Here is a 26,223-nt window from a genome sequence, read left to right on the forward strand (position 1 = left end):
CTTGACTGTGGCCGTCCAGGAGGTTATGTGAGGCTTGGTTAACCTAACTGTTCTTTAACTTGCGTGCATCATTTGCAAACTAAAATGAAGTTTGCAAAACTCGTACTGGAGCTGTCGTAGCTCTGGTCAGGCACGGCGTGCACACAGGTGGTGTGGTCAGTGGTCAGCACGGAATTTTGTCTTGTAAGCACTAAGCGTGAAACTTATTTCTGTTTAAAGTCATTGATTTAAGCACCACTTAGTTACTTGTWCTAACACTGTTTCCGTGAGTGGTGCCACACAACCCAGTGCTGTCGTGCTCGCGTCCCAGCCGCAGTTTCGGGGGAGCAGGCTCTTGCAGCATGTGACRTGTGTTAGTGCGCTTATGGGGAGCTAGTCACAGTGCGCCAGCGGCTGAAAGGCGTGGTGTGGTTTGGATGAGAGCGGTAAGAAGAGGCTGGATTTGACCTTGAGCACCATTTCTGTTCCTCCAAATCCTCTGCTCGTAGTTAAACTTTGAAACCGAGGGGTAGAGTGGTGCACTGGAGACAGATTCGCGGAAATCTGTAGTTAGCGCCTCTCACCTGAGCTCGCGGCACGCGCTTGGCTTCTGCTACCCCGCGAGGGAACGGTTCTGCTCTTCGTGCCCCCGTCGTTGGGGCTCGGCTCCTGCAGCGAGCCCGGCGCTGCGCTGCTCCCCRGGGCTGGCCCGCGGCGGCGGCAGGCAGCTGCTGCTCGTTGGTCCCCGCAGCGCTGGGAGAGCCGAGCCGAGCRGGGTCTTGGAGCCCTTCTTGGAGAAGGATGGAAAGAGAGGCCTCTCTCGGARCGGGCAGGAAAGGCTGGAAGTGGCTGCTGCAGGCCAGCTCGTTGTGTGCTTACTGAACTGCAGCTCGCTTGCTGTCAGGGATTTGTATATTTTAAAATGTTAACAATTCCTGTAATAAAGATACATTAATGACGAGAAAGAAAAAGTTTCCATGCTGCTTAACTCGTGAAAAATGAAGCTATAGGAGGGTTTTCCAGAAGAAGGGAGTTACCTAAGTAAAAGTGACTTCACAACTACAGTCTCTTGGTAGCTATATTGGCTTTAATCTGTATTTCAATACTTTTGCTTTCCCTCTATTTTTTTCCTCACAAGTTGTTTGGGGTATGTGTGTCTGTGTGTGTGTATGTATATACATATATATATATATGTATAAAGATTATTTTTGTTACAGAAGGTTTTCCAAAACACTGTCTATTTAGATAGAGAAGTACAATCTGGTTTTGATTATAGTGTTGGTAAGTTTTTAATTTACTGGAATCTTTAAACAGACATACAGAAGTATTAAATTCTGCAGTTATGGGCATTTCTGTTAAATGGGGCTTTTAAGTAAAAGCTTTAGTTCTGGATGATAGCTTTAAATTACAGATTAGAGATAGGAGGATGATAGTGAAGATAGGATAGAAGGGTTAGGTGAATGTGAAAAATCTGGTGTGTTCCTTTCTCTATTTCATGTGAAAGGTTTCAAGTTCTAGGGTCAGCGACCTCAGCTAGCTTARAAGAGCAAGTATATGTGAAATATATACTGAAGATACTGTGATCTTGTTCATTTTATGTCTGGGTCTGAATTCCAGTTCTGGAACTCCTTAGGAGGACCCATATATAACAGTTGTATCCTCTTTCCTAGGGGGAGGAGGTAGGGTGCTGGCTGCAGCTCCTTTAAGGAGAAGCTGGGAGGCTGTGTTGGCTCACATGGTCAAAAAGATATTTGAAATACGCATTTAATTTGGTCTCTTGAAGATGGCAAACAAGCAAATTTGGTATCTTAGGYGTATTATGTTACTTCTGACTGACACACATCTTAATTGTTTTCCCTTTATGATAGAACTTTGTGACTGTCATTGTGAAATTAAACCTTTGCAAGCTTTTGCTCTGAAATGAATCACACCCTGATAAATTTAGCATGCATTTTTTTACCATTGTAAAAATGATTTTTGATGTCAAGATACTGATGTACATTCTTCTGGTATTTTAAGCTTTGATGTGCTTATTTGGAAGTAATCTGCAGTTCATTTCTGTGAGGGAAAATTTGCTAAATGAATAAAATAAGTTGCTTTTTTTCTTTTTTTCTAGATCAATGTTCTTCAGTCTAAAAGGAGATCAGAGATCTTAAAATCGGTAAGATATATTTTAATTTCTATATAGACAGTATTTTATTAAATCTGAAACAAAATTTTAAAATGTGACTGCAAAGCAGTATATGCAAAATGGATTTGTCCTGTTCTCCATTATAACATTGCCAGTACAGCTGGCACCTTGCTGCTGGTCACCTTGGCATTTACAATATATACCAAACCATTTTTGGCAATCCTTTTGGTTCAAATGTGACTGCTTTGCTAAGACTTTTACTGCTGTTGTCTCTTTGGTATGTGCTTTGTGATTAAAATTGAAGAGTTTGTTCACCAAACAGTCTTTTCTTTGGAACTGCTATATTCATGTATAAACAATGAGCACTTAATCTATTTCTAAGATGGATTCAGCCCTTTCTTCAAAACTGATGTTCTTATTTTATATAAATAGCTTAGAGTCAGCTTAATGTACTATGCTTTTAGCTGTATGTACTAAATTAATATACAGCTATAGCTGCATGCTCGTTTTCTTCTAGTCATAGTCCTGTTTCTGTTCCTTTGTATCATCTCTGTAAAAAGTTGATTTAGACTGCCCAAATGAATGATGCCTTTCTTTAACAGGGCTAGTTCTGCTTCCATAATTTCCTCAATTCCTTTAAATAGTGAAAACTCYGGATCACAGATTCACAGCTGTTCACCTTTGCACTGTATCATCTCAACTTGTTTTAAGACTGTTAATTCTTATGTCTTGGCTGTGTTCATAGAAGTCGTGATTTTGGATCGTTAATAAACAAATTGTATACCCTTTYTCGATTTTTACATGTTTGAGTTAAACGGGAGTTAATAAAATTTTATTATGTGAATAAAATGGCTTCTAACTCATGTTATCTTGTATTTCAATTGATAGGGTTAATCCTATTAACTAATTGAGATTTTTGACTCTGCTTTTTTCCTACCTTGAATTTGAATACTTATGCCACTGGAAGCTGTGCAAGGAATTGATATAAAATTGCAAGGTTAAACAAAGTAGAAATCTTACCTTGTACTTTTTTAAAGCTTGTGCAGGTGAAGTAGTTAAGAGAGAAACTTATGTGATATCTGAAATAGTTAAACTTTTATATGAATACTGTTTTTTTTTTCTTTCCTTCTAGATGTTATCATTTATGTATGCTCATCTGACTTTTTTCCATCAAGGCTATGATCTCTTCAGTGAGCTTGGGCCCTACATGAAAGATCTTGGTGCACAGGTAACAAAAGTTATTTTATAAACTCAAAAATATATATTAGAATGCAAGAGTTTTGTGTGTGTGTACATATCAGGTACACTGTAGACTTACTTGACAAAAGATGGAACTGTATGACAAAGATAGAGGCAAAACATAAAAATATATTTTAGACATTTTGATTTAAGACTTGGAAATTAAAAGTTGCCATTTCTTATTAAAATGTTGATGCTATATAAATTACACAGTCTGCCAGAGCTAAAATTACTGTTAGCAAATGAAAGTGAGACAATAAAAGTGAAGTTATAAGTATTACAAAATTAATCTTTTATATTGAATCCTTCTTATTCAGTTTTCCTTTTCAAGCCTAAGAACACAGAGGATCCAAAAGCTACAATTCTGTGAGGCTTATGAAAAGGTTAGACTGACCACAGCCAACTGCACTTAGGAAAAATGGAAAATAGTTTTACAAAATGAATTAAGAGCATTATGGCATGCAACTGAATATTCTGTGATTCAGGAAAAAAAGACAGTGTAACTTGGCTTGTTTTCCACAAGTTGAATGGGGCCAGAAACACTTCTATAGAATTTTTATGCCTCTAGCCAAGGATTTGGAACAGTTACACTGATACAAAACCCTTTATTCTTCCCAACCTAAGTTTCTAAACAAAGCCACCACTTGAAAAAAGAAAAAAACCTAAATATCTATCTGTATACAGAAGCAAATAGGTGACAGCAAACATGTATTTGTATTCATCTCAGAGATGCATCTTAACATCTGTGAAATTACATTGTTTATTTGGGGCTGGTTTTAAACAGTTCTTGCTCCTGGCTACTCATTCCTGCTGCTGTTGTCACCTGTGCTCCTCAACCTGTTTGTGTGGCTGTGCAGTGAAATAGACTGGGAACTGTAGAAAATATCTATTTAGACATCTGACTTTGTGGATTTTTTTTTTTGCTAGGTTAGTTCCCTAGTCTGGTTCAGTGTGCCTTCATAAATTCTTGTGGAGACACAAGTCGAGGAAGTGTGTGTGTGCATGTGTGTGTGAGCTGCAATTCTTATCAAGAAGAGAAGTATCTGTGCACCTACAGCTCCCAGAGTTTAGTGTAGTACTAGTGCTTAGATTCAGGTACACATGAGTCTTTCCTTAGTTTATGTTGTTYCTTTTATTTTTTTTCCTACATCTTTCTATTTTAAGTTGTAATCGTTGAATTGTAGTGTTTTGTTGATATGCGTTCTTTACTTTCTATATAGAAGAGGTAGTGSGAATAGACTAAAACTATGTAATTAGCAGTGTTGTATGGTGCCAGCTAGGCTTTAATGTTTCCATTTCAGTGAGACTTGAGTTAGGAACGTAAGGTTATTTTTGAATGGCTGGTCACCCTTTTGCTTGATCTGTAAAGGGGTGTTTAATGTTTTCAGTTTGGTGCTGGTATCATAGCAACCAAAGAAGTTAAATTTAGAAAATTCAAAGCTGAGAATGTTTAAAACATATTGCAAATGTAGAGTGAAGATTCTAACATTGTACAACTTACTGAATTATTTTCCAGTGTTTTGCCCTTAGAATTTAAATAATGGATATTTTTCACTGGAGAAGTAGACTTGTAAATATCTTGTGAAAAATTAAGTTTTACAATTTGTATTGATTCAAGTTTCTACCTTCAGAAGTCAAAGACATGTCCTGACATAATAAAATAGATGGGTTTTATTAGTCGCTTTCTGAAAATACTATCAGTTTCTTTCTGTTGGCAAATGAATTTTCATTCCCAACTAAACTGATTTGTATATGACTAATCACAAGGTTTAATAGCACCTGMAGTATTAAAATTAAAATGATATAACTGTTCTGCACTTTCAAAATACTRTCTAGTTCACAAGATGGAAGAGGTTTGAGCAGTTGCACTTTCTGGATATTACAGGTTTGTTTAGGATTGTTCATGCATCAGATCATTCACTGCAGGGGAATGTTTAATGGTGTAAAATCTACTTTTGCCTTGAGATTTTGGGATTTGCGCTTTCGCATGAAATGTGTTATTACTTAAGAACAAAGCATACTTGAATTTTCATTCCACAATGAAGATTCAAAAAGTGACACTTTTTTAGTCCGATTTAGTTGCATATAGAATAATGCTTACAGAATGCTAAGTGTATATAGAAACTGTTTACCACTAAATGCAGCATTTTGAAAGAATAAACCTAATTTTTGAAGAATACTTATGTCTGTTGCACTATTGTACTTGTATATGTACTATTGTACTTATGTCTATTAGTGGTAAATATCTAGCGGCGTAAGAGGAAGGGAATTTCTTGGAGGCCATGTCTCAGTTTCTGAATCTGAGGTTGGTTCAGCGAGAATCTTGATTGCTAGAACACCTTGCAAAACATCCTTTGAACCATGACATCCTGATCTCTGTTTTAGAGGGTCTTATTTATCTGACTTCATATAGCTCTGCATGTATGATGTCTGGATGTTTCGGTCTTTCAGATATTCATTTTCACAAAATACCTGTAAGACATGAATATGATGATGCAGTAGTCTGAGCCAGAACAAAACGGAGAGGACACTTAGGAAAATAAGCAGAGCATGGAATTGGATCCAGATGTCCCAACTATCTCTTAGTTGCATAATTATTGGCCTGTCCAACGCAACAGTGTGGTGTTTTCTGTCATTGGCATCATTGCAAACAGGGAAAATATGACTTTGGGGAAAATGAACAGAATTGGCAGAGCTTCTCACTTGTGGTTAGGAGAGTGGGTGGAGGCTCTCCTTCATGTATGTARATTGGGGATTCTGTGAGTCACGCTGTGCCCTTTGCCACATGACTGAYGCTGCTGGAAAACTGGAATCATGCACTGTTGATAGCCTCCCGGTTCTAGCTCTGGAGCAGAGCAAGGTCTGACCCACAGGTGTAAAACCGTGGGCTTTACCCCTGTGTTCAGTCAGTAATTGTCTTTGCTGCACATGTGTTATTACTCAGCGAGATGCCATGACTGGGGTTAGTAGAAGTTGTGTATTACAATTTGGATAAGAGAAAAATTCACCAGTTTTCTAGCATACTTTGTCACATAACTACCAAACTATTTAGCCTTTCAGGTAGCTTCTGCTCCTCTGCTTTGCTGTTTTTTATTTAGATGTATTCTTAACATCAAAGTCTGTACAAAATAATTTACTCTCTAACAGGATATCRTGAATTTTTTACTCTCTCTCTGCCCTCCAGTCTCACAAGGAAAAGAATTTAAATGGTATTATTTTAGACATGTTTGTAGCAAATATTTGATAGTGTTCATTTTATTGTCACAGACTTCTTAAGGATGTATAATTTAATCAAATCTCATTTGTGGCAGTCTCTCCTTTTTTCTTTGCAAGCTTAGTGTATTGTGTTTCTGAAACTAGAAATATTTTTGAATGGTTCTATCTAAAATTCTAAGGAATTTTGCTCACCTTCTGCTAGTGAGCTCTTGGGAATTATCAATGTTTAAGCCTAATTGGGGCAACTCCCTGCTCTGAGGAGGAAAAAAAATCACTAGCATCTACTCTTTCTAGTTTTTGCTGCTAGTGCCAGTGCTGCTGCATAGGCCAGTCAGCCAGCAAGAGCAGCTAAAGCATGAGTCATTCTCCTCAGAGACTGAGCACCAATGCGGTATACCAGGCGCATATGCTTGGCACCATGCTCTTCTTTGAAACATTTCTCCTAAGGCTTACAAGAAATGTACACCTTCCGTAGGGGTTAGCTCAGGATGGTAGTGCAGTGCTTTAAACGAGGCATCAGTGGTTATTAAAGGTAAAAGCTTTGTGATCACAGAAGTGATTTTTAGAATGCAAATAAAACAAAAGTCGTGCAATGTCTAGACATAATGTGTTCTTTTTTGTCAGTGTTATGAAATCTACAGAGCCAAATTTCTCTTGAAGTCTAAAGATCCAATTTTCTGTTTCTCTTTACAGCTGGATCAGTTGGCTGTAGATGCTGCAAAGGAGAAGAGAGATATGGAGCAAAAACACTCCACTATTCAACAAAAGGTACTTGAGAGAATGTAAAACATGGAGTGCACACACATTTGCATATATATTTTGGCATCTCTCTTCAACAGTGAATCTGCATTGGAACTGCAAGGGATAGTATCTTTAAAGTGCAAAGAAATAGTCTTACAGACCATTATGCATAGGGCTGGATTGCAGATATTCCTTTTGTGTTATGAAACAAATACTATGTTTCTGTCAAAACTGAACATGATAAATAGAATGGCAGAACTTATTTGACTGCTGGGACATCTAAACATTTTGTTAGAACTTTAATTTCAATGACATCTTGGATTCAGTGTAGTTACAATTGTTGTCATTTACTCCTACATATACATGTAAGAGGTACATACGCTGCACAGTCCTGCGGGCATATGTATTACTTTTTTCCTAGAGTATGCCAAATATAGTTATGGTGCTCTGATATACAAAGTGGCAGCTACTGTTGTGTATAAAGAGCAAAAGTAAACTACTTGAACATTACATAGTCTTTTTACTTTTAATTGTATGCAAATGTGAAAGCTAAATGATAACATTAAATTGCTGTTTTGGGCAGATCTGTATGTGCGGTAATTCCTCTTTTTTTTTGTTGGGGAGAATTGTAGCTACTTCAGATTGTTGGTGGGAGGGAAATGACTTCTGTTGCTTGGATGTTTCAGAAGCTCTAGATCAGTATTGATTTTGCAGGTATAATGCTAGAAGTTAAAAATATTTCCACTGAACTCTCCGATAGTGAGCTAATACTTCAGGTACTTTTGAAAGGGATTAGATACCAGTTTAAAGGTAATGCAACACTTCTTACTCTCATTCAAATACATTTTTATGTGATCTGTTCACGTGTCACAAATTCAAAAAATCTTAATGTAAATAACATCTGATGAATAAATAAATTCAGTAGTGAGAACATGCCAAGGATAGAATGACGACTCCTTAGTAAGAGTCAATATTTTAGTGGAAAAAGGTAATGCTTCTGGCTGCCACTGTTAGCTGACAGATTTTTCTCATTTCATTTCTCCAGTAGTTGGTGGGAAATATTAGGATTGCCTTAACTGTGTAATTGGGCAGCCATGACAGTTGGTTTCAGGGCAGTGCTGCTCTTCTTTATGTGGAGGCAGATGGAAGATAACTATGGATAAAGTAGGGGGTAAAGTATGGGGGGGAAAAGAATTAAATAATGAAATTTTATATGTTCAAGTTCAGTCTTACTGAGTCTATGTAAGTTTGATTTTAGGTGTGGGCAGTAGTTGTGGGTTGCTGTTGGAGGAAAGTAGTGCTTGCTGAAAGATGTAGGTTATGGGCAATACATCTCTAATTGGCCATAGAGATAATAACTTGTTACCATGATTTATGGTCRTTGCTGTTGCCAGTGGTGTTCACATTTGTTATCTTTTTGTTTTGTTTCTCTCTTTAATGCTGCTTAAGGCTGCTTTGCAGGTAAACGATTTCTAATAGTATCAACAGTTATTGAAACTCTAGTAAAACTTGATCAACTATGTCTGTATATATAAACATTTTTTGTTTCTAATGCAAAGAACAAACGGACCAATTCATAAAATTATTTTAATTGAATGATAACTTTACAATGCCTCCAAAATAAAATCAGGACATTCAGATGGTGTTGTATATTGTCCTCAAGTCTCTGTTTCAGGGCAGACATGTTTGGGATGTCTCCTACCCTTATCAGTCAATCTGATATTTTTGTGGTGATAATGCCTAGGCTGATGTATCTAGCCTTTGGAAGAAGACATGCTTTAATGGAAAGTCCTCCTCTTAGCTATACCTCCTAAAATCATTTTCCTGTTTTATCATTCAAATCACGTTGTCCATTTTTAATGGCATCTACATGCTTTTCCTGGCTTTTCTACCCAGTGTGTTTCCAGCTCATCAGGACTTTATAATCTTCAACTGACTTAAATTTTGGATCTTCTTCCTTAGTGTTGTTCCTCATCCAGTCAGCCTCACCAGGATGGCAATCTGTTCTGCTATTCTTTTCTTCTTGTGTACTATCATACTGCTTAGTACTATACTGGCCCTTAGGCATGTTTCCAGATCTTCCAGTGCCAAATCCTTYCTTCTCTTACTACTAAAACTTCTGCTTCTTGAGTTGTATATTCCATGAAGTATGTGTGCTTAATAATATACTTAAGTTTTCATCTGATGCCTTGGAGTGATGCCTTTTCTTTTCCTCATTGTGTAATAAAGAGCAGTTTCTGTTCTGAAATTTATAGACATAAGTGCGTGTGTGCACACACMTATCACCTCTGTCCTACTCCTCTACCTGTGTTTGCATATGTGTGTGTATTCATGTGGAATAATTGCACTTATTAAATAACCCATCAGACTACTTTTTCCTTATTGTCAGCATCCCCTTTAACTTGGCTGTTACCAGAGAGGCTGATGTAGAAGTCCTGGAAGGGCTTAGCTGACAGTACAGTTTGATTTCTCTTAAGAGAGCTGATGTCTGGGTTTTGTTTTAACTTTTGGCTGTGTTCTATTTCATAGCTATTCTGCAAGAAATGATTTGTAAAATACGATTTTTTTACTCATTACTCTGGAGAAACACATACTATGGAAGATCTACCTAGGAAGATCTACAATATATTTTTGTAGGGAAGGATGCATATCAAAAGGATGGTGTTACAGGGTTGTCAGCATCAWAACTGTTCAGAACTACTGTCTCCTGAGCGGTTTCATGCAGCCACTATTGTAGTAATGGATTGAATTCTGAAAACTTAAAAATCACTTAGACTGGTCAACAGCATGGTGGTTTTGTTGGTTTTGTGACATAACTAAGTTCTAAACACAGGAAAATGATATAGGAAAAACATTTTCATTTTATTTAAAGTACAGTTTTCATCATATTCAAATACCTMATTTTAAAAAAAGAGAGAGGAGGGGGGAAATCTGCTTCTGAAGAACTATTCAGGAAACAGCTGAAGTGAGAATGATTTGAAAATTTTAACATCTTGATTAAATGAGCTGATAGGAAGCCAGATGCTACCACAGTCATGAAGCAAGCATAAGTCAGAATTACCCCAAATTGCTGTTGGGTAATTAGTGTAAACTAATTTTTGTCACAAAAAATAAAGATGTGCCAGTATTTCAAATGATGTCTGTACTTAGTAACTATCTTGACTTCTTGTACTTTGTCTTGGACTGTAAAACTTTGTTGTGGATTTGTTGTCATTTTAAACTGTTCCTCAAGAGAATTTAAATTAACAAACAGCTCTCTTGCTTTGTATATGCTGTGAGATGGGAATAGAAGCAACTTCATAAAAGGGGAGGGGTTGCAAAATGACTTTTTTTTTTCTTGGTATACTGCAATAACTTTTCAGTTTATTCTTTTTTTGGGAGGCTTTTCTGGTTTTTGCATCTATKCCTGATTGTTCACTTGTCTCCCCCACTTACTACCTTTTCAAAAGCTTTAAATATTCTGCTCCTTTAAAACAGAGGAAAAACAATGTCTTTAAATACAAATTCAGTGTTAGAAYTGTGATGCTCACACTTCCTGTGATGGACTGGTAAAATGGCTTGAATTCAAGCTTTTGACCTTTTAGTAATGTTCATACAGGAAGTGAATCTAAAAAAACCTCTRCTGCTGAAGAGTAGGATTGTTTTGCTTTGATCCTAAGAAAATTATATGCAGGGAAAACGAAAAAAACAATACAAACGATTAAATAAATCCAGTCTGTGTGATAAATTGATAAATTCGTATAGAAATGCGGCCACCTGAAACAAGACAAGTATTCTGTGCCTATTAAATCAGTATTAAATGCAGAAATGAAAATTGCCTTGCCATTACCTACTGGTTTCCYATCACATGCAGATTTAAACAGAGCAGAAGAGCACACTGTGTAACTCACCTACGAAGGCCACTTCATCTACTTGTTTCTCTTCTAGTAGGTGGCAAACATTTAATAACAGATATCAAACCATAGATGTCCCTTCTTTGAAACTGAGTGAAAYGTGTAATGTAGCCCTTCAGTGTGGCTTTCATAATGCTAGTTTAATTTTCTTTGGTACTCTGGTACCAGCTGACATCTAATCGGCAAAAAAATCYGTTTAAGCTAATGCAAGCTTTTCCAACTGTATGTTTGCTTAAGGAATATAAAATTATGATTCACATGAAGTGACTGGGTTTGTTAACATGTGATTCTCTTATGCAGGATGCTGGAAAGATAAGGATATATTTCTCCTTAACGCTGATTATTTTTCATAATCCATTAAACTTTTCCATGAGCCAAGATAAAAATAAGTTTATAGTGTGACTGCTTTCCCCCCATTCTTTAATTATGAAATAAAATAGTCTATAAAACTAGACATAGCTCATCTAGTTCTTTTTCTACTGTTATCCTTTCAATTGAAATAAAAGGTTTTTCCTAACCACAGCTTTAGCARTGAAGTTTTTTGGGTGAAGTATATGGAAGCTTTACTTAAAAATTCTTAATTTCAATTAGTCTCCTGTGTATAGGAACTTATTAAACTTCCTACATGCACTCTTTTGCCTTAATCTGTTCTATAAGTGTGCAAGTCATCTCATGAAATCAGTTAAAATGACACTGTACAGTTCATGAGGTAGGCAGTATTTTAGGCAACCTGGCATGAGAGTAACAGCAAGGTAACRCTTTGGATTTTTTGTTTGCGTGTCTTCAAAAGCAGCTTAAATCTAGTTTCACTGGAAAAAGACAATTGCAGTATCTGAACCAGCTGTCTGATCTGGGAGGAAAATGTGACTGCGCAGTAGTTTGGGCAGAAAGGACGGAGGGGAGTGTGTGCTTGCCCTTYGTTAGGCAAGGAATCGCAGGCATCACGGAGGCAGGAAGATGCAGATCTTTAGCAGATTTCATTATGTTTGGGAGCTGGTAAGTTATWATAATTTACCAACTGTTTTGGACAAAAAGGTGAACTCAGCATTTGTAAGACTGTGCTTGTAGGGCTGTGAGKTTTTTTTGATGGCATGTTAAGATAAACTGGAGACTGCTCGATGCTTTTTGAGAATGTGTATGTAATAAAGCTGTCTAACACTGTTAAAACTACACTTATATTTGAATGTTTGTGCTTGAGGTCTTTAATACTCAGTATGTTTTGAATTGGAAAACAAGCAGAATATTAACATGAAATTTTCAATAATAAATGCCTCAATTTGGGATCTTTAAKACGCTTTTCTTTGTAATCTATCTTTATTCAGAAGACTATATGATAGTGATAATGTTCTTGAAATTTTCACCTTTGCAGTGATCTGCTAGTGAAGAAAAAGTCTAGGCTAACATTTTGGACATAATAACCTATTAAGAGTGGTATTAGCTGGAAGTGTAGGTCATTTTATAGAATTTAGTGCTCTGCTGGCCTAGGGGCATGAAAGACCCTTTTTGACATTTGTCACCGCTTCACTGTCTTGATCAGCTAACCCTTGGATGAACCATAACTACTCTTTTTCCCGTGCCCCACACACTTAGTGTATGGCAGAACGGTGTTTTCTCTTCAGTCTTTACAGGAACCTGTTAAAATGCTATTCCTGAGAAGACACATCAGTGAGGAAAAAAATTGTASAGACTCTATCTACTTTTTCCTTTCACGCAGTTCTGGTTATGCTTCTTTTTGACTGCTTAATGTTCAGTTCGGATGGAATTTCATTTATTTATATATRTTTTCCCTAAACTAAAATAACCATATGATAAAGTTGTTTTGCTTGGATATAACTATGCTAGGTTTAAAGGTGCCTCATCCTTTGTRGCTTAGCTATCTGCCTATGTAAAAGTAAATAAGTTGTATACCAAAAAAAATTGTATGCAGGTTGGAATATTACATAGGATTGATAGTACTTTTTTGAAGCTGATTTAGTTTTTGTACAGCCTTCCCCACTCTATTCCCCCCAGTATGGAAAAAGAATATAGTGCAAACCAGAGGTTTACAGATGCAGTTCTCATAAACTGCCAATGTCAGGTCTTATTTTGTTTGTGTTTTGGAGTTTGTATGGTGGTGTGTGTGTTTAGCATCTTTTGATGGTATGCAAGAGTGACAGTCTTAGACAATGTCCTGTCTCCTAGTTATTGAAATTTAGGTTCTCCTCCCCACTCCCAAGAAAATTTATTTCTGGTGATGAGTCTTTTCCTCCTCTGTTAGGGGAGGAAGAAGTCTCCATGTGTTGCTAGTCGACTGAAATTTGAGCTAGTCGCATGTATATTTTGTTCTCTGGACATGGCTTATGATATTAAACTATGTCACTTTATGTGCACTTTTTCATGCAACTCTAGTAGCTGTTAGTAGCTCTCCTTTAATACCTGAACCCCAAAGCTGTTGCCAAGAAAGAGGTCCGTGCTGTTTCAGACAGGAAACAAAAGCAGATAATCACCACGTGCGTTACTACTTCATCTACTCTACCTTCTCTAGAAACATGAAGCAATTAACCTTTCTAAAAAATGTAGTGGTATACTTAAAAAGATCTGTTATTAGGCTTAAACAGAAAAAACCCACTCATATTCTCTTGTCCTACTTTTAGCTTCATATTCTTGTCCAAGATTACAAAGAAAAAAATTACTAAGTTTTTGTCATCTTTGCCAGCATCTTGGCTGCTAATTGATAGCATCATCTTTACTGCTCCCCATCCGCTGAACTCTGACCCAGCTCACTTGGGATAACAGAGCCGAAGAAGGTGGCAGTCCCCGCTGGTCCCGTGCAGTCCTCAGCCGCAGGCTGCCGCTGTTCCTGTACAGCTTTGACTCCTGTAACTTCATCCCTCCTCTCCTYCTCCTCTGCCTCACTCTCCTTTGGCCAGATGACTTAAATCACTTTGAGAAATCTTACCATGCTAGAGAAATCTCACTCATGTTCAAAGCTCAGGAAAGATACAAGGAAARGGGTTTAATATTTTTAACGTGGGAATTAACTGTAAAGCAGATGACACTTTTAATAAATGTCAACTTTTCTTTTATGTTAATATATGGTTTGTGCTAATATAATAATGAAACACTTTTTTCGCAGTTTCTCCTAGAAAATATCTTGAATTTGCTCTTTAGAATTTAGATAGTACCCTACCCCGCTTTGAGCTGTAGACACCTGAAAACTCTTTTCATGAAATTACAGCAGTTTTACATTTCCTTCCTCATTATATGACACCAACTTTCTTGATTTTTTGTTTCTTGTATCTTTCCTAGTTCTGGAATGCAACTTTTCTGATCCAGACACTTTTTTTGATTTCCTTCCTCCTCCTCCTTCTCTTCCTCCTCCTCTTTCCCTGCAGTCTTTGAAAAGATAGTTGGAAAAATAATTAAATAATGCAATCTTACTGTTCCAAATCTTGTAAAGGAAAAATAATCTTCAGCATCTTGATCTCCTAAAGAGTGTTTTATAATGTGGCAGAAGTAAACACTAGTGAATGTTGCAAGCRAAACATTGTTCCTAAATGTTTATTCTTTTTTGACACTTGCTGTTAATATTTAAATCTTCCTGAGACTATAATGTGTCTTTCCTGTTTTGTTTCTTTCTACTAGGATTACTCCAGTGATGATACTAAATTAGAATACAATGTAGATGCAGCCAATGGTATTGTTATGGAAGGTTATCTATTTAAGCGAGCCAGCAATGCCTTCAAGACTTGGAACAGGTAATTCTTCAGAACCAGTCTTTAGTAGCTTATAATAATACTGTCTGTTAAGGTAAATTCTGGTCTGACTTGCAACCTGTGTAACCCACTGATTCCACAGATTTGTCCAAGTTGTTGAGTTTTGACAAAACATTTAGATTGCTCTGTTAATTACAGTAGAGATGACACTTAAAAGCCTCTTCTACTTATTTTCTGTTATTTTATTCTGTTTCTAGTTGTTTTCAAACCTATTTCTAAGAATATGTCTTATAGTCTGGAGAAGTCCTGCGTATGAAAGGCTTACTTTTATGGCCACAATCTGACTCTGTAATTGCCTTCTTGCCTTGTTTTAGGGGTTGACATAGAGCAATTTTTATATTGTGTATTGTGTACAATCCTAAATACAAGCATTGGGAAAATAAGTGTTAGAAGGCTTAAAAGTAAATGAAAGTTCTATAGCCAGTGGAAGCAGGGAAACACAGTGAAGGACTCAAGTACTATCGTTTTTCCTGAAAAATAAACATGTTAACCTTTTACAGTTCCTGTGCTGTGCAGTGGATTCCTCTTAGTAGTTCTTACAGACCTGTTGGGAATTCAAAATGCAGTGTGAGTCTTGTCTCTGTAACAGTATGTATTTTATGATTATTTAAACATTTTTCCTAATTGAACAGGTTTTCTTTTGACTTTGCAATGGTGTACACTTATTTCAGGAAACATAYATGCTGGAGCGCTTACTCTATAGCTGGATGCAGTTCTTGAATTCAGAAGTAAATTTGTTTTGATATAGTGCTGCTCTTTACCATCTCATACTCCCCTATTTGCAGTAGTGCTTTTATTCAAGCATTTTTGTTTTGAAGGCCAGAATGTGAATTTGGATATGTTGTTGGAAATACATATTTCATATATTTTTCAGTGGTTTACTAGTGAGCCTTTTATTATCACAGAAGCATTTATAAGCATTGAGTAACATCAGCTGGATTTTTCACATATGCTGGGTTGTAGGCAAGGTGTTTTATTATGAAAATATTCAACTTAGCAAAAATACATTTTTTTATGAAAGTCTTTTTTTTATTAATCAAGTGGAAGTTTCTGGTCAGCCTGAATTGTTGGTGTTGCTGATATGTTCTATTAGTAATATTAATGGATGCATCTGTTGCTGTAGAGGTGTCGTTTTACTGATACACAAGACTGTTGGGATTGGTAGGACTTCTTTGTTCAAGTATTTAAGAAGTTAAACATTACCTAACATTTTCTTTGTACTTGGAAGAGCATTTATTGTAATAGGGCCTCTTATAACTAGTTCTGCCATAGTTAATTCATGATATTTCTGTCTTGGGCTTGAAGAGTATTATAATAGTAATAATTTCTTCTGTARAATATATTTTGAAGTAGATATGGCCTACTGCGGTTTGGCCCACAAAAGTGCGTAACAGATTTAAGACCTTATGTTTCCTAGTTTTTCTAATTCAAAACATGTTAATTTGAAACCACAAGCCTTTTAGAAGGGCTTGGTTTTGTTCCACTCTGAATAAAGCCAGGGTCTGGCTAGTGGGCTGAGGAGCCCACTACTAAAGGGGACCTGTGGGCCTCGGAGGCAGCAAGCTGAGCAGCGCCCAGCAGCAAAGTAGCTGGCAGCTTTGTGGACTACATTAGCAGGACCTCTGGTTGTTAAATCGAAGGAGATGAATATATCCCCGTTTACTCAGCCTTTGTTAGACTGTTTAAACTGTTAGTCTAAAACACTGTGCCYGACTTACTGCCCAAAACACAGTGGACAGTGGATGTAAATTGAAATTGGAAGATCCAACTGATAATAAGAAAAATCTTTTCACCTTGAGGACAGGCAAGCATTGGAAGAAGCATGTGAGAATGGTTGCGCAGCCTGCGTTCTTGGAGGTGGGCTTTCAAGCTCTGAACAGTCTGGTCTGATCTCACAAGTGACCCTGCTTTGAGAAGGAAGGTGGACTAGAGACCTCCTGGGATCCTTTCCAGCTTTAATTATTCTGTAGTTTTCTGAACCTAGTAGAGGACCCTGATGTCTTGAACATCTTGAAACATTGCAGATTATAGCAAATACATTGTTTCACTTAAATCTCTAGGCCCATACAAGGGCTACTGGAGTCTATAGGCCTCTGTCTATATTAGCAGGCAGTGTGGAACTGGTAGTATATTTGTAGAACACAGATGTGCTGCAGTCCCAGTGTCCACATTTGCATGTGTTCCTGAGAGGTTTTGCCTTGAACTATCTCTAGTCTGGTGCTGTAGTCTGAGTATGCATTTGCAATTGTAATAATATCTAAGTTAGTTTTATCCAAATAGAATTCAGAGTTCTCCAAGACAACTCTGTGGGAACCAAAAATGTAAAGAGGGAAAATTGGGAGATTTGCTTTAACAGCATGTCCCAATCTGAATTCAGATGCTAGTGTAAGCACGCTTTGAGAAACTTCACAGTAATAGTGTAGGAGATTGTCCCTAGCTGAATCCTCGGCAGGCTGGAAGAGTCCTTTTTGCAAGATCTTGAGCAGGGCTGRCTGCAACCTCTTGATGTCAGAAGACAAACCTGAGGCTCCACCTCTGGGTCATCTTCTGGTTGTCATGAAGGACTTGCTCTGTGAGGAGGAAATAGAAGGAAGCAGAGCAGCAGTTCTAGCGTTGGAAGGTAGATGAGAAATATTCTCCTTCCCCTTGGTTTTGTATGTTTTAATACAACACATGTATCTTTCCTTAAGATGATAAGGAGTAGGATTGAATTAAAACTAATTTCAGTCTCTCAAAATTTTAAGACTGATGCAAAATATATATAGGGAAGTTGTAATTAAATCAGGATAAACAATGATGTTCTTTTGGGATAAGCTTATAGATTTGAACATCTACTACAAAAACAAAGACAAAAAGTAAGTAGTTTGAGAGAGCCAAGATAACTTACTGAAGAGTAAGGGGTACTTACTTCTAAGATATACTTTATATTTGCTTATGTTTTTATTTTTCTTCTATCATGAGTATACAATAAAACTAACCCTTTAGCCTTTTTATGTTAGGTTCTCTATAATTTATATCATTGTTAGTGATGGGCTAGTTGGATGTTTCAGAATTAGAGTGAGCAATGTTGGACGTGATAGATGTAAGCCGTCAGTGTTTAGAAATGGAATCAATCATATGTTAGCTTTGTCCTTAATATGTTTATAAACCATTACTAAATATTGTGAAATTATACTGAAATATCCCCCATAAAATAAATATTAAAAATTCTTTTTAATGAAGACTGCTTTTAATTAGTTTCTGAATATAGCCACACTTCCTTTGTTTTTAATGAAATGGAGAAGTATTTTAAACTTATTTTTACTTCCCAATGCAGTTGTAACTCAGATCAACGACTGCAGTATCTAACATGTAGCACTGCCTCTTTCCACAGCCTAAAACTGATGATGAGATGTTTTATTGACATAGTGGTATAGTTTCACCTCCACAGAGAATTCTTTAAGTTCACTATGTATTAGGGGCTAGAGGGTATTTCCAGTCACTATCTAGAATACAAAAGACTGTATCATTGCTTTAAACTGTTTTTATGTATAAAAATAAAAAATTAAATCCCGAAGCAGGAAACACGTATAGAACATGTTATTTGAGGGAAATTTGGGGCTGAAATCAGAGACCTCAAGAAGGAAAAGATATTTTCAAAGTTCTTCTCAGGTAGGTAGACTGCTTTTTCTAACTATATGCCTATCTAGGGCAGCAGATGGTGGAATCAACCAACTGAAACAAAACCAGAAGGATTTGCCTGGAAAGGAACACTGGAATTTCCTGATGTCCTGAACCTCAGGCAACAGCACTGACCTTCCTTGCTAACTTCCAGTTGCAATGCTAGTTGCAGTTTTTATTTAGTATTTAGTTCCTCTTTCCCTCTGTTAATATTGTTTGGTATTTTGATGTCTCCAGATACTTTAAAATACTCCTTGAGACAATCAAGTTGCAAAACAAACAAACAAACAAAAAAAGACATTGCAGTTAAAAGTACTAGTTTATACTTCACAGCATTAAAAACATAAGAGGAAGGGAGATGATAGTATGAATTGTGGCTGGGTTTGATACGCATCAAGGTGATTCCAGCTAACAGARTAGAGATCATTCTGTAATGCTTCAGTGTGCCTGCCTTGGTATACAAATGCAYGGACACAAGAGTGGATTACTCTGGGGAAATCCAGTTGCTGGAAAAAAGAAAGAAAAAAAAAGAGTGACAAATCTGCTGCAGTAGGGGAGAATTAGTTTTATTTTAATCCAAGCTGACTTCTTCCTAGTACATTGTAGTTTGTGCCTGGAGCAACTGGCAGCTTGGGTACAGTTGTCCAAAGGCTATTAGTTAATCTTGGGCTTTTACATCAAGTTCCCTAGTCTCAGAATAGCGCTCTTTGACGCTGGTTTAAGAAACAAATAGTTTGTGAGCAGGCTACCATGGGAATTGCTTACAGTGTGACGCTGTTGCATTTTTGACTTCTGTTTGTGGCTGTATGTAAGAGCTGAAGATTTTTGAATCTCTTTATAGTATGCCTAAATGGATTGTTTATAATAGTAGCAACAGATTTGGAGGCCTGCTGTTTGAATATATCTTTATCTTTTAGTAAAGAATGCACGTACCTTGTAGTACAAAAGTCAGGAAGTGAAATAAATTTTATTTATTAGTGTGGAGCAGTAGGTGGAAAACTATTTCGTCCCATATTTAAAAATAGGTAAACAAATCTGTGCTTTGGATAAAGGGATATGTGAATAAATGTGTGTGGGRCAAAAGGCCTTTATCAAATATTCTGAGTAATTTTTTTTAGATTGGATGCATTAAACATTTTCCTTTAATTCTGCTGTATTTTCAGACCATGCTAATTCTTTGCTTATTTTGCTCATTTTGCATTTTCATTCCTTTTCCTTCTTTCCCTTATGTTTTAATCCTACCTCATTTTTTCACATGACAGGAAAAAGCCAGATCATATCAGGTACCAACCAGCTTCTTTTATACCTTCCCAATGTTTCTTTGGCACGCAAAAAGCTCTTTAATTAACCCTGCATTTAATTTTGATTACTTGCAATGGATGTAAAGTGACTCAGTCTAAGAAAAATAACAGAAGGATTCTGCCTGGGATGACAGTGCACCTACTGCTCAGCGCCTTTAAAACAATTAGAGAGGTTGATCACGTGCTCAGAAGTTTGAGTGCAGAAACTAAGTTTGGTCGCTTTAATTCCTTTATAGCTAAAAATAACTCAGTGTTTTGCCTTTTTCTAATTTAAGTTGGTGAGATTTTTCTSATCAACTGCATTGGAATTAGAAATGGCACTTTTAAATGTTGTGCACTCCTAATCATTCTGTTCATTTGCATGCTGATGGCAAACAAAATTATTCCCTTTTTGAAAATTGATAATAAGTCATTCAAATTTTATGTAAACTTTTGAGTTGTTTTTTTTCKTCTTGGTCTTAGTTTTCCATTCTCAGAAATTTGAAATGCTCTTCACTGACTTTTGTATCTTTTCTATTTAACAAATCAATCTTTTTAAATATTGGAGGTATTAATGAGAAGAAAACAATTAAGTTTCTAAACCAGACAGCTTCATTAAAGTACTACCATAAATACGGTGGATCAACATGAATTACTTTGACTTCCCTAAATATATTTCCTCCTTCACCATACTTTTCTCCGAATTTTTTAGTGACAGAATGACACATTTAAAGAAACTTTGATAATACTCAGTACTTACAGCCCACAATGTCTAAATCTTTAATTCCTCAAAGACAGTAGCTATGGTATATCCTTATAACATCTTCAGTCCATGTATATTATTTCTCAAGAGTTCCTGTTTGTCACTGCCTTTGGCAGTGCACTGCGAATCTGTTTTGTACAGTAATGAGTGATGTTTGTTGATGAGACTTGGTTAATTTGAGACAATTCAGAAAGTTTAGACCCAAATAACCTTGTTACTTTGGCCTCAGTAAAATTATTCTGGTGCAGACATGTTGGACCTGAGGCTAAACTTTTCATTTATATTTCAAAACAAATAAAGGAAATTATTTTTTTTCTGTAGTCATAATCTTAATTGAGACATGTTCATAAGTGCAGACTACAAGTTTTACTATTTTCTAAATGGCTGCTTATTTCTCCCTTTCCTGCCCCCCTCCAAAATTTCTTTACATTTTTTTTTTTTTTTTTTTGCCTGGGCTAAAAAGTTTTTCTTAAACAGATTTCACTTCTGTACTGGGGTAAAAAGGTCATGGAATATTTTGAAAATTTTTAGACTAGACTTTGAAGATAACAATTTTTGTACAATTTGTATACTCATACTCAGTTTATCAGATTGGAGCTTATTTACTCTAATCACTTGCTAACTATGTAAATGTACAACAAATGAAGCATTGTATTAATGAAGTTAGTTATACTGCTTAATGGTTATTATTAGGGATTTGCTCCATTGCATGTTATCTCGGGGCGGTGCTGCATTTCTCCTTTGTCTCTTAGGCACTGCTTTACATGTTTTCTAATTGGTGTTCATTCAAAAGCAAAGAATAAACATGAGTTTATTTTCCTTTTCTGGTCTGCTTTTTAGCTCATTGATTTAAAATATTAGCAATAACCTCCCTTATGCTTGGATTAGAGGCTTGGTTACTGCATCTGGTTGTGTTTTTTTTTTTTCTTTTTTTATAGATGGTAAAGGTGATACCTTTTAAATAGCAGTGACCAAAACAACTCTTAGGAAAAATTTGAAAAAGTAGTTAAYTTTTTTATTGTATTATTTAATTGTCTTAGTCCAAAGAGATGACCATTATTAYGTTGGAAATCTATTAAAGGAGATCCTGTTGCTGCTTTTTTAAATTGAATGTATCTGCACAACATTTGAAAAGAATAATTCTTAAAAGGTAGAATCTCATCTGTCTACTAAGTACTAACTTTTGTAGCAAATACTAGATTTTCTGATATGGATCTAACTTTTGTGTGCATCTTCCCTATATCTTTCACTGTTGTTTTTCCCTGAATCTTCTGTGCTTCTTTTCCTGGATGGCTTGTGGTGGCTGGAATATGTGGAGCCCTCTTGTTACTAACCTCGTGAACTGTAGCTTTGATATTCAACAGTTTATGGAGAATTACAAGATAAGTTCGGCTAGCATTTTTTGTGTGCTGTTAGCATTCAAGCCCGATTATCAGTACAGAAAAAAGGTGATATGCAGTATGAGCAGAGTCTACGTTCTAAATTTCTAAATTCTAAAGAGTTAAAAGTCTAAATTTCACTGCAGTGCTGATTTTTCTTTATTTTTTTGTTTACATTCTCTTAATTTTTTCCAGTTCAAAACCAGATGATCAGTTAACTTTTCTTATTTTATGCATCCCCAGAAGAGGTAGAAAGGGTTGGTTATATTTGTTAGGTTTTTTCTTTTTTTCTTTTCTTTTTTTTTTGGGGGGGGGGATGGCCTGTTGAATACAGTTGTTGAAGGTCTGAGATATTCTTAATTTTTCCTGAATACGAGTAATGTTTTGGTTCTCAAGTGTTGCAACAGTGAGTTGCACCCAAATTGAACACAMAGTCTGATAATGAGGGATACAGTTCATTTTTTGTTAATACTATCTTTCTCTGGATTTTTATAGGATACCTTAATTTCATCTCTGTAGGTTTCCATGAAGTTGAGGCTTAAATTAGGATTCTGCTTATACCACTTTTGTTTTTTGCACATTTTTAATTTCATCATCTAAAATTTTAAGAAATGTCAAATACAGTGAGATGCTAAATACTCTCATGGGATGGCAATRCTGTGCCTTAGTAAATTGTGTTCTAGTTCCACTCCTGAAAATACTTCAGAAGTGAATGGGAGTTTACCTAGTTTAAGTGTTCTTGTGTGTCAAAGCATTTGAATTGTAAATCAAATAATCCCTTAAAACTTTAGCTTGCTGTTAAAATACTGAAGTGTATGTTCTTTGAAATGAAAATGTTCTGTATGAAAGCTTAACTAATGTTGTGATAACAGGAATGTATTTGTTTAGGACTCAGATTATTTAAACCATGCTTTATCTTTTCTGTTTTGTCTCTGCTTTTTCCTTGTTTCATTATTCTCATGGAATCCTTGTCCAAACTGACTGCGGCATTACATTTTTCAATTCTTTCATGCAGTGTTTCTTAGTAGACTGTATAGTTAGGACATTGCAGTCAAATAAGCACTGTAAAATCAATTCTATATTGTTTGGATGTCTTTTTGTTTAAATAGGCGCTGGTTCTCAATACAAAACAACCAACTTGTGTACCAGAAGAAATTTAAGGTGGGTACCGAGAATAGGCTTGGGACAGCCTGGGGGGTGATGGTTCCCTCACCAGTGGAGGGGCAGCAGCGAGTCCTCATGCAGACATCCTGTGTGCTCTTGGGCAACCCGTTTCTTTTTCTAAATTAGTTTTTCCTTTTTAAAAAAGGAGAGTAATTCCTGCATGGTGACTGGTAAGCACATACTTTACTTCTTAGTGGTTTTTACCTTCTTGCAGAGAAGAGGTATGAAGAGCTGTTACAAGCTGTTGGTCCCARAATGCTTGTACGTGATTGCTGGCAGACAAAATACTCAAATATTCCATGCTGTTCTTTGAATAGCTGTGTTTAACTCCTTAAAGACCTGCACTCCCCAAATACCAGATTTCTACATCCCATGAAAATGAACCCATAAAAAATCTTTGTTGTGAAGCAGTTGTGGATAATACATACAGGTATCTGATACTGCAAACATATGGCAGTTCAGTGGAAGGTGTCAGAGTTTTTGTCAGTGTAAGAGTGCTGTTTTTTACGATCGCAGCTGTGTTCATTACAGCTGCAAATGCAGCTCTACCCCCAAACAATAAAGCCAGCCTTTTTAATCAACATTTGGGCAGGAGTTCTTTTATTTTACTGGTCTGGAAGCAGCTTTTGCACTGAATAGCCATAACTGTTTGTAATGCTGGAAAAAAACAGYATAAAACTGTATGCAGAAGGCTGAATAAAAAGGACAATTTTGTTACAGTTTATTTCTTTTCAATATTAACAGACCAGGTTCAGAGTAATAATTACCTGACGCTATCAGATCATGGGCGCTGTGAGTCGTTCTGGCTGTAAAGGGGAGCAAACTTAAGTTTGCGTTGGCACGTTTGCTTTAGGCAGGTTATGTGTTTGTGAATGTGCGAGTCGTGTATTTTTTCTTAATATTATATGACAGAAGCCACTTTTAGAAATACTGTTCTTCTAAAAATGCTGTTAGCTCATCAGTATTTTAAATCATGWTTTCAAAACCCATAGTTCCCAGCTTCTGGGGTTTTCTTTGTGTGATGCTTGTAATGTTGCAAATTCAGTTGTGATCTCTTTCTGATTGATTTGCAAGTTAGCTGCATCTCTTTTCAGACAGTACCTTGGAATTCTTTTGAACACTGCTGACTACATTTAAGCTGTTGGCTATTTAATCAATCTGATTTTAGATAAAAAGGCATGATTCAAAGGTTAAATTTTCGTCAAACATAACTAAACAGAAAACCCTAAATATTTCTTGCCAAGTATATCTGGTATTATTTACTCAAAATTTTATCTATTTACTTAAATCTGTGGGAAAAACTTGAGTTAATTTTATAAACTGAGAAATAATTTGAGACTGTGAGCAGCCTTATWTTTTTTTGTGTGTGTGTGTGACTTGTTTTCTTAATTTTGTCTGTTCCCTTTCCCCCTTCAGGATAATCCCACGGTGGTAGTTGAAGATCTGCGGCTTTGCACAGTTAAACACTGTGAAGACATAGAAAGACGTTTCTGTTTCGAGGTAGTTTCACCAACAAAGTAAGGAGAAGTGAGGGAGCTTATGCTTATTAAAAAAAAAAAAAAAAAAAAAAAGTTGCATTCAGTTGTCTTGAAATACAAGATGAATGTGTCTCTTGGGACAGATCAAAACTGGAAAAAATATGTGAACAATTTTGTTGTCTGAAACTTTGGGTCAAGAGTAAGTGACACTGTGAGAAGTGTTCCTAATACTTACTTTACTTTTGACATTAAAATAAACGTGCATTTGTGTGCTTTATGTATAAATAGTTGGTAGTGGTTGAGGTGTTACAGCTTAGTAGCAGCTGACACTGTCAAACTGCTCGGTAATACAGAAAATAGCTCTCAGTTACTCCAGATAATTTGTAATTGGCACAATGAGGTACAAACATAGAACAAGGCAGGGTTTGAGTAATGTTAAGTTACACTTCAGAACGCATTAAATGAAACTACTAAATAAATGTATTTGTTTCARCTCTGTCAGCACTCTCTATTGGTTGTATTTGGATAAACATGGTAGCCCTGCCAGAGCAAGAGCAGGACATTGATTTTGCATTGGTGATTTATGACATCAGCCATATTTAACTCTTTTGATATAAGATTAACCTGCTTCTAGGTTAGGATGTTATCTGCACGCCCTGCTCCTGTTTACTTCATTTCCTCTTAAATAGCAGTCCTGACATTTGCATCCTGATCTGTGTTTTGCTTTAACATGCATTTTGTTCRTGCTTGACTGCTTATTCAGCCCGTAAGTGTTGGAACAGTTGTAGACTTCCTGACTTTCTTTGACTAATGGTGTGCGAAGTAGTTGTTTCTGTTTATGGAAAGCTGCAAAGTTATTTTCTTTTGGAATCAGTGAATTAACTGTGTTTTCAAGGACATATAGATAATCATGGAGGTAAATTTAAAGTAAGGATATAAAAATGAAAAACTTAAGATAATAAAAGAAATGGTTAAATCATTCTCTAGTTATTCAAAGTCCTATCTATGTGTTTTTGTTACCTGTAAATAGTTTTAAAATAAGGAATTTGTTGCTTATAAAGTGTGAGGTGTATTATCTTAAAACAAATGGCTTTAACTATTATATAATACTTACCAGAAACTATGATGAAGTTGATAGCTAGAAACTTTCTCAAGAGTCTGAATTTTAGCAAGCAGTATAATTTTTGTTTTGAGCTCGTTGGTCATTCTCTCTGAATCTGAGTACAYGTCTGATTTGTCATAGAAGCTGCATGCTTCAGGCTGACTCGGAAAAGCTGCGGCAGGCGTGGATTAAGGCTGTCCAGACCAGTATTGCTACAGCATATAGAGAGAAAGGGGATGAATCTGAGGTAAGTTTAAAACGAGCAAACAAATATTAGGAAAAAAAATCCTGAAAAGAAAAAGTAGGGAAAACTCCTTTTATAGTGAAAGAAGCATCCATTGCATGTCTTCTGTTGGAAATGCAATGAAATCTTRAGGGCTGTGATTTTTATTTTTTTCCTCACTTCATCTTACTAATGTTGCTTTGTATGATTTGATTTGATT

The 26,223-nt window shown here is 36.2% G+C and overlaps 1 protein-coding gene and 1 long non-coding RNA gene across 2 annotated transcripts in view; both read left to right on the plus strand.

The window, feature by feature from the left end:
• Positions 1-26,223, plus strand: part of ACAP2 (ArfGAP with coiled-coil, ankyrin repeat and PH domains 2) — a 62,735-nt gene that overhangs the window by 20,713 nt on the left and 15,799 nt on the right. The window contains exons 8-15 of the mRNA XM_085298705.1: positions 2,096-2,140; positions 3,243-3,338; positions 7,259-7,333; positions 14,824-14,936; positions 19,877-19,897; positions 23,146-23,197; positions 24,617-24,717; positions 25,922-26,027. Coding sequence (XP_085154831.1) covers positions 2,096-2,140; positions 3,243-3,338; positions 7,259-7,333; positions 14,824-14,936; positions 19,877-19,897; positions 23,146-23,197; positions 24,617-24,717; positions 25,922-26,027 — 609 coding nt within the window. The remainder of the gene's footprint in view (positions 1-2,095; positions 2,141-3,242; positions 3,339-7,258; positions 7,334-14,823; positions 14,937-19,876; positions 19,898-23,145; positions 23,198-24,616; positions 24,718-25,921; positions 26,028-26,223) is intronic.
• LOC146599470 (uncharacterized) lies at positions 14,943-15,449 on the plus strand. Its single transcript, XR_014895040.1, has 2 exons — positions 14,943-15,339; positions 15,411-15,449. It is a non-coding gene; the product is annotated as an uncharacterized LOC146599470 (long non-coding RNA).

This window comes from Rhea americana, unplaced genomic scaffold (genome assembly GCF_003343005.1).
Source record: "Rhea americana isolate MKP2758 unplaced genomic scaffold, rheAme1 scaffold_14, whole genome shotgun sequence".
In the NCBI taxonomy this organism is placed as follows: Eukaryota; Metazoa; Chordata; class Aves; order Rheiformes; family Rheidae; genus Rhea; species Rhea americana.